The 9,315-nt window shown below is 40.5% G+C and overlaps 1 protein-coding gene across 1 annotated transcript in view; it reads right to left on the bottom strand.

Moving 5' to 3' along the window:
- cables2b (Cdk5 and Abl enzyme substrate 2b) overlaps positions 1–2,630 on the bottom strand; it is a 16,737-nt gene extending 14,107 nt beyond the window's left edge. Inside the window, exon 1 of the mRNA XM_062427203.1 lies at positions 2,551–2,630. Coding sequence (XP_062283187.1) covers positions 2,551–2,630 — 80 coding nt within the window. The remainder of the gene's footprint in view (positions 1–2,550) is intronic.
- Positions 2,631–9,315: the final 6,685 nt, after the last annotated feature.

The raw sequence follows: 9,315 nt of genomic DNA, 5'->3' as shown, positions 1-9,315 counted from the left end.
CAGCGTTCCTTCCTTCCAGCTGAGGAGAGCTGGCTGCAACATCAACAGCTGCTGGGTGAGATAGCTGCCAGTGTGTGTGTGTGTGTGTGTGTGTGTGTGTGTGTGTGTGTGTGTGTGTGTGTGTGTGTGTGTGTGTGTGTGTGGTGTGTGTGTGTGTGTGTGTGTGTGTGTGAGGAGAGCTCGGAGGAAAAGAGAGACAGAGGATAAAGGAGGAATGATCATATCCAAGAACTGATTGGAAGGAAACATCCTCTTCCTCTTCCTCCTCTCATCCTCCTCCTCCTCTTCCTCATCATCACTGTCTTCTCTCCTCCACTTCTGTTTTTGCTGCTGTTTCATCCCTCTCTTTTCCTTCTCTCTCCCTCCTTTCATCTTCCTCTTTGGTTTCATCACCTTTGTTTTCTTCTTCTTATATATTCTTCGTACTTTTCTCGCCTCCTCCCATCTCTCATCCTTTCCTCTCTTCTTCTACTATTTTCTTCTTTTATTTTTTCTTCATACTACTCTCTTCCTCCTCTTCTCATTTTTCTTTCCCCATCTCTCTCTCTCTCTCATCTCTTCTGTATTAATCTGAATCGTGTCTTCTCTCCTCTTATTCTGTTTTTGCTGCTATTTCATCCCCCTCTCTCTCCCTCCCTTCATCTTCCTCTTTTGTTTCATCACCTTTATTTCTTCTTCCTTCCTGATTTTTCCTCTTTTCATCTATCCTTCTTATCTTCTCCTCTCCATCATACTAACCTCTTTCTCCTCTTCTTCTCATTTCCCCTCTTCTCTTCCTTTTCTCATCTCTCTCTCATCTCTTCCTCAGCAGTTATTACTCTGAATCTTGATTTTTAACACATGTGAAGGAACATGTAAAACTTCTTTTTTTTAAACATGTCTGCTAACACTAACACTTCCCCTCTAGAGTCAGCTGCTGTAAAACGCCTGCAGGCCTAAACTGAGGTTTGATCCAGTGAAAAGTGTGAGAGACTGGTCCTGAGTGAGTAATGCATGTATCACCTCAAACTAATTTCCATGAAAATAACCCACACGAAACTTTCTAAAACTTTCAATTAACTGATTTTTCCTGGAAACTTCCCAAAAAACGTCATTTCAGAGAATAATCTGGTTGCTAAGACTTAGTTATAACTTTGAGGTTTTCAAGTTATGTTTTAAGATCATGTTTAAAAAAACCCCCAAATATGATTAACCCTCCTGTTGTCCTCGAGTCAAGGAAAGAAGGAAGGAAAGGAGGGAGGGAGGAAGGAAGGAAGGAAGGGAGGAAGGAAGAAGGAAGGAAAGGAGCGAGGAAGGAGGAAGGAAGGACAGGAGGGAGGAAGGAAAGGAGGGAGGGAGGAAGGAAGGAAGGAAGGAAGGAAGGAAGGAAGGGAGGAAGGAAGAAGGAAGGAAATGAGCGAGGAAGGAGGAAGGAAGGACAGGAGGGAGGAAGGAAAGGAGAAAAGGAAAGAAGGAAGGGAGGAAGGAAAGGAGAAAAGGACAAGAAGGAAGGGAGGAAGGGAAGGAAGGAAGGTAGGAGGGAGGGAGGGAGGGAGGGAGGGAGGGAGAAAGAAAAGAGGATGGGAGGAATTAAGGACAGAGGAAAGAAGGAAGGTAGGGGGCAGGAAAGAAAGAGAGAAGGAGGGAGGGAAGGAGGAAAGAAGGAAGGGAGGAAGGAAAGGAAGGAAGGAAGGAAAGAAGGAAAGGAAGGAAGGAAGGAAAGGAAGAAAGAAGGAAGGAAGGAAGGTAGGGAGGGAGGGAGGGAGGGAGGGAGAAAGGAAAAGAGGAAGGGAGGAAGTAAGGACAGAGGAAAGAAGGAAGGGAGGAAGGAGGAAAGAAAGAGAGAAGGAGGGAGGGAGGAAAGAAGGAAGGGAGGAAGGAAAGGAAGGAAGGAAGGAAGGGAGGGAGGGAGGGAGGGAGGGAGGGAGGGAGGGAGGGAGGGAGGGAGGGAGGGAGGGAGGAAAAGAGGAAGGGAGGAAGTAAGGACAGAGGAAAGAAGGAAGGAGGAAGGTAGGGGGGAGGAAAGAAAGAGAGAAGGAGGGATGGAGGAAAGAAGGAAGGGAGGAAGGAAAGAAGGAAGGGGGAAGGAAAGGAAGGAAGGAAGGAAAGAAGGAAGGAAAGGAAGAAAGAAGGAAGGAAGGAAGGTAGGGAGGGAGGGAGGGAGGGAGGGAGGGAGGAGGGAGAAAGGAAAAGAGAAGAGGAGGAAGTAAGGACAGAGGAAAGAAGGAAGGGAGGAAGGAGGAAAGAAAGAGAGAAGGAGGGAGGAGGAAAGAAGGAAGGGAGGAAGGAAAGGAAGGAAGGAAGGAAGGGAGGAGGGAGGAGGGAGGGAGGGGGGGAGGGAGGGAGGGAGGAAAAGAGGAAGGGAGGAAGTAAGGACAGAGGAAAGAAGGAAGGGAGGAAGGTCGGGGGGAGGAAAGAAAGAGAGAAGGAGGGAAGGAGGAAAGAAGGAAGGGAGGAAGGAACAGAAGGAAGGGGGATGGCCCCTCGTGCCGTCTGCAAGGACGGGAGGAAGGACCCGTCCGGTTGTTCCTTCCCTGCCTCCGGTGCCAGGGCCGAACAGTCAAAACAGACCGGGGCTCTCCGTCTGACCAAGCCCGGCGGACGACACAGTCGGTTAAGTGCGCCACGCCATGCTGAACATGTGTTTCCATGGTGACGTCACAGATCAAGCTCATCGCTTTAATCCGAGCGGCTCAACATATGTTCGCTCGTGGTGGAGAGAAAGGTGCCACTTTTATAAGCTTCGCTGTGTTTAGCTCTCAGTACTTTGGCAGCTTGTAATTGAATCTCTGTGATGTGAAGTTTTACATTAAAAGTGCCAATAAAATAAAATATACCTCCTTTAATCTATTATAAATAAACGTCTGGTATTCCTGATCTTACTTAAAGGAACCTCGAGGAGTTTGTGACTTTTTTGAGCAGATTTTTAGAGCATGTTTGTCCCTTTGTTTGTCTCATGCATGCACAGAAACACTAGATATACATGCATGTTGTTGCCAGTGATGTCACATAACTCCTCTGATCTACAGGTGGCAGTCATGTGCCAGGAAACGTAGCAATGTGTCAGCAAAGGCAACGAGGGAAAAGACTGCAAGCTCAATAAACACGGAGGTAAACAGTGCAGTTTTCCTTATCTGTTGAAACTCACTGATTCTTTCTCCCAACAGCAAAATCATAAGAAGTAAATATACAAATACTAAAATATAAAAAACATATACAAATGTTGCTTAGCTGCAAAGGTAAAGTTAAAAAGTGAAGACATCAGCAATCACTATGAAAGCCTCATTTAGAAAGTTAAAGGCTTTTAATTACAGTGAAATCAAGCGTGATTTCATATTTCATGTATTATTTGTTCTTTTCCTCGCCTTCTCCCTTTCTCTCCTCTTTTCCTCTGATCCTTCTTATCTTCTTCTTTCCATCATACTATACTCTCTTCCTCCTCTTCTTCTCATTTCCTTCTTCCCATCTCTCTCTCATCTCTTCTGTATTACTCTGAATCTTGTCTTCTCTCCTTCACTTCTGTTTTTGCTGCTGTTTTCATCCCCCTTTTCCTTCTCTCTCTCTCCTTTCATCCTCCTCTTTTCCTTCTCTCTCCCTCCCTCACCTTTGTTTCTTCTTTCCTCATTTTTCTTCTCATGTATAATTTGTTCTTTTTTCGCCTTCTCCTTTCTCTCCTCTTTTCCTCTTCTCTCCATCATACTATACACTCTTCCTCCTCTTCTTGTCATTTCCCTCTTCCTTTATTCTCATCTCTCTCTCACATCTTTCGTCTCTTTCTCAGCAGTGAATCTTTGTATTACTCTGAATCTTGTCTTTTCTCCTCCATGTTTCATCCCCCTCTTTTCTTTCTCTCTCCCTCCCTTCAACTTCCTCTTTTGTTTCATCACCTTTGTTTCTTCTTCTTTCTCCATTTTTCTTCTTATGTATTATTTGGTCTTTCTCTCCTCCTTCCTATCTCCTCCTCTCCATCATACTATACCCTCTTCCTCCTCTTCTTCTCATCTCTTCTTCAGCAGTTATTACTCTGAATCTTGATTTTTAACACATGTGAAGGAACATTTTTACACTTTTTACACTTTTTACAGTTACCAAACAGAAAACCTTCTGAATGCATTTATTAACCAGCAGCTTATGGATGTGTAATATAAACTGTATAACCCTAACCAACCCTAACTTATAACAGTCAGAGAGTGAAATGGCACAGCTTGGTGGCTTGGGGTTATTTGTGGTGCAGCTACATTGGACTCCATTGTATTGTCCAGAAAGCTCTTAATCTATGTTCTCCAGAACAAACACTTTATGATGCTATCAGCAAGACGACGTCATTATTTCAACAATTGGTTAACTTCACCCTCAGCAATAAGTAGTATACTTGGAGTTAATTTTATTAAGTATGCTTGAGTGTAAGTATAAGTATAGCAAGTATACTACGGACCATGTACTTGTAGTGTTCTAGAAAGTTTACTAATTTAATACCTCTTCAGACTAAATTGGAACATTTTTAAGTTTATAAAAGTAAACTTTAAGTTTTATGTCGTTCTCCCGAGTCAAATTGACCCCGTCTGTTTTGACTGTTCCTTCCTTCCTCCCTTCTTTCCTCCGTCCTTCCTTCCTTTCCTCCCTTCCTCCCTTCTTTCCTCCGTCCTTCCTCCCTTTCCTCCCTTCCTTCATCCCTCCTTTCCTTCCCTCCTTCCTTCTTCCCTACTTTCCTTCCTTCTTCCTCCCTTCCTACCTTTACTTCCTCCCTTCCTTCTTTCCTTTCCTCCCTTCCTTCATCCCTCCTTCCCACCCCTCCTTTCTTCTTCCCTACTTTCCTTCCTTCTTCCTCCCTTCTTCCTGCCTTCCCTCCTTCCTCCCTTCCTTCCTTCCTTCCTTCCTTCCTTCCTTCCTTCCTCCCTTCCTTCTTTCCTTTCCTCCCTTCCTTCATCCCTCCTTTCCACCCCTCCTTCCTTCTTCCCTACTTTCCTTCCTTCTTACTCCCTTCCATCCTTGACTCAAGGAGAACAGGAGGGTTAAATATACTTTATAATGTCATTTTAAGTTTATAAAAGTAAACTTTCAAGTATACAACAAGTCCACTCTTCTATATACTACTAGTGTACTAGGTTTATACTTCTAGTCCACATGTTAGTTTATTGAAGTATACTTAAAGTATAGCACAAGTCCACTCTTCTATATACTGCCATTGTACTAGTTCTATACTATATGATGTTGAACATATAAGTTTATAACAGGGGTAATACCTCAAAGCTAATGCGTGGAGTGAAAAACATTTTTATTCTGCTAAATTAAATGTTAGTAGGACCTGATAAGTACAAAGCAAACTAAGCATTGTCTTTGAACAGGAAGTAGTTTTCAATAAAAAACTAATGTCCTCATATGGGGGACAATGGGTTTATTTTTAATGTATAACACAATTAATTCACCAGTGTATAAAACTATTTCCTTACATACACTTTCCCTTTGCATGAATGAACAACATCCTCAAATGACTACCTGATGATTAGCAGTGTCTTAGTTTGTTTTTTATTGTTAAAATTAGTCAAATTTCTATCAAACTATAAACATTATTAAGTTTAACTAAGTTTCATTGATAAAATCTGATAGAGTTTTGCACCTGGTTGAATGATTCACAAAGATGCCTGCCGTCTGGTTTATACACTGACTAATGTGTAATGTGCTTTTTCTACCACTAGGTGGCACAAAAAAGTGTTAACAAAGGTGGACAACAGGTCAAAGTTAAGCAGAATGAAGTATAACGTTAAGGTTAACCTCCTGAAACCTGAGCTTGTCTATTTCTCCTAGATATTTGGGGTTAGTAGAACCTGATAAATACAAAAACTCAACATCGTGTTTGAACAGGAAGTAGTTTTGAATATGGGGGACAATGGGTTTATTTTTAATGTATAACACAATTAATTCACCAGTGTATAAAACTATTTCCTTACATACACTTTCCCTTTGCATGAATGAACAACATCCTCAAATGACTACCTGATGATTAGCAGTGTCTTAGTTTGTTTTTTATTGTTAAAATTAGTCAAATTTCTATCAAACTATAAACATTATTAAGTTTAACTAAGTTTCATTGATAAAATCTGATAGAGTTTTGCACCTGGTTGAATGATTCACAAAGATGCCTGCCGTCTGGTTTATACACTGACTAATGTGTAATGTGCTTTTTCTACCACTAGGTGGCACAAAAAAGTGTTAACAAAGGTGGACAACAGGTCAAAGTTAAGCAGAATGAAGTATAACGTTAAGGTTAACCTCCTGAAACCTGAGCTTGTCTATTTCTCCTAGATATTTGGGGTTAGTAGAACCTGATAAATACAAAAACTCAACATCGTGTTTGAACAGGAAGTAGTTTTGAATATGGGGACGATGGGTTTATTTTACAGTATAGCACAATTAATTCGCCAGTGTATAAAACTATTTATTTCTTCTCATTTACAGCAACGAAAATAAAGTGTCAACATCCTCATACGAGTACTTTCTGATTAGCAGTGTCGTAGCTCGGTGCTAAAATTAGTCAGGCACAATCGATACAAACATTACTTTGTTTCTGTATCAATCAAGCTTCTTAACAGCCAGAAATGATTGAATGTGATGGTGTTGTGTATGGAAATGAATGTATATTTATGACTCCAGCTAGTGTATGAATGTATGTGAGTGAATGGATCAATGAATGTTTGTGATGTGTGACTGGACCTATATTTATGACTGAATGAATGTTTTGGTAGGTTGCCATGGTGATGTGATGCGAATGCTTATGTGAATGCTAGGATTGAGGGTTGGGAGGTGGTATGGATGTATATTTATGGAAGTATATGTGTAGGATCGTCCAGTGTCAGTCTGTGTTTATTCCACCACTGTCTTTTTACCTGATGTATGTTTTTACTGCATGTTGTTTTTATTGTATGTCATTTATGTGCTGCAACTTCTTCCCTATCTCCGAGACAAATTTCTCCAAAATGGAGACCAATCAAGTAACCTAACCTAGCATTTGTATCAAACTGCAAACATTATTAAGCATTAATAAAAAAGTTTCAACCATAAAATTCAATAAGGTTTTGTACCTTGTCCACTTTTGTTTGAGGATCAGCTATTGATTGATTTGGCTAAGATGCCTGCCATCTGTTTTTACAGTTTTTTATACTGTAATGTGCGTTTTCTACCACTAGGTGGCACAAAGAGGCACCCACAAACCAAGACAACAGATATAGTATAAGGTCCAGCAAACCCTAAAATGTAATGTCTCCATATGAGGTTGCAGGAGGATACTAGTGTTAAGCTTCTGTGACTGACGTACAGGTGAGATAATGACAGCATTTTGATCCTTGCTGAAATGTTCCTGAGAATGGGCTGACGTCGGTCTAAAGAGTCTTATTTGGATTAACATCTGACAGCAGGAAGTGTTCGTTCTACCTGGAGCAGATCTATGGAAACAGGAAGTGTTTGTTCTGCGTGTATTAGATCAATGAACCACTGCTATCAGCACGCTAAATACAGGAAGTACCCTCTTCTCTTGATCTATGGGCTCATTCGAGGTCACCTCTGACGCCAGGAAGCGTTTCTCTACTTTAACTTCATCTACGGAGTCTCAAGCTATTGACCATCCGAGGCAGGAAGTGTCCACTCTCCTTCATCTGAAGCTGTTCATTTTGACCCTCGGCACCAGGAAGTGTCCTTTCTACTTCTACTAGATCTATGGAGTCACTGCTAGTAATGACCTCAGACAGGAAGTGTCCTCTCTGTTGGATGGATGGAGCCATTCTTATTTCCTTCAGAAAGCAAGCCAAGTAATTGTGTTGAGTCGGCTCCGTCTTCCTCCCTGATGGTAAATGAGTCGGCCGAAGCTTCATCTGAACAACACAGGCGTTTTTTTTTTTTTTTTTTTTGCAGATGTGAGTAAGATGCCTATTAAGATTAGGTCATTTTAAACATAACTGTGACTAATGTGCTAAAGATCTCATGCAAAATTACAGAACATTTTGTTGGTGGTATGAACTGCAAATGGACTGAAACGTGTTGCAGCTTGGTGCAATTTACAGCCACTGTAGTTTATTTAGTTTATAAATGTTCGAAATCTGCCTCAGTAAATCACCTCTCTTCTAAAAATTTAACTCAACCGATCATCAGACCACAACCCTGCACTACCTAACTATTGAAACTCCCTTTGAATAAACACTGAAGACATGGAAGACGTGCTTTCCCAACACTGTCACGTTATGTTTATATACTACTAAATTGTTTTATTAGTGGGTTTGTGTTCACAGGCAACATTTGGTTTTCATTTTTTTGAATGAATGAATGAATGAAACATTAAATATATGCACCACATGAGTCCTGTTGTTCAATTTAGGCAACAAAAGCAGGTTTATAAAGTTAATGAGAGATTGTGGTCAAGTCTCAAATGTCTCAAATCGCTGTGTATTATTATATTATATATAGTCGCCCATAAAGTTGGAATAAAATATTTTTTACCTCTTTCCATGAAATGATTGTGACAATGTGATTTATTCTTGATAGATAAAGTGTAAATATTCTCAAAATTGTATTGATCAATCTCATTGCACCTGGTTAAAGGTGATTACTGATGTGTATAAATAGAAAATAAAAAGAGGAATGTGTCTGAAAACTAAATTATTCCAACTTTATGGGCGACCGTGTATATGCAACACATGAAAGTTGCAGGAAGAGACCGAGTCCTGTGGTTCGATTTAGGCAACAAAAGCAGGTTTATAAGGTTAACGAGAGATTGTGGTCATGTCTCAAATGTCTCAAATCACTGTGTTGTATTAACAGTTACACAGATTTTAACATTATAAGAAACAAATAACTAAAAGATACATTGAACTTTGAGTGAACTTCATGTATGTTAAACCATTGCCCTGATTGTACAACACATTATGACTATTGTGCTTACATTGTTCTGATGGAAGAACAAGATCATCCTTTTCACAAGATAATGTATTGTATATAATCTAACTTAACAACTTCTCCTGCTCTGAGCTCTTTCATGCCATCTCACACTTGAGACAGCAAGGAGTCCATCTGCAGACGACCGAATAAACTCTCAGAAAGACAACGAACGACTTTGTGCTTCTTAATATAAAATACTGCCAGAACAATAGTTAAAACTGGTCATCATGCCACATCCCTGGACTAACCTAACTCTTGAAATCCCCTTTGAGTAAACACTGACCCAACACTGTCATGTTAGGTTTACTACTACATTGTTTTAGTTGTAGGTTTATGTTCACAGGAAACATTTTTTTGAATGAATGAATGAAGCATCAAATATATGCACCACATGAATAAAAGTTGCAGGAA

This window comes from Scomber scombrus, chromosome 10 (genome assembly GCF_963691925.1).
Source record: "Scomber scombrus chromosome 10, fScoSco1.1, whole genome shotgun sequence".
Classification (NCBI taxonomy): Eukaryota; Metazoa; Chordata; class Actinopteri; order Scombriformes; family Scombridae; genus Scomber; species Scomber scombrus.
Note: the sequence above shows the minus strand (reverse complement) of the source record. Positions and strands in the feature narration are given on the sequence as shown.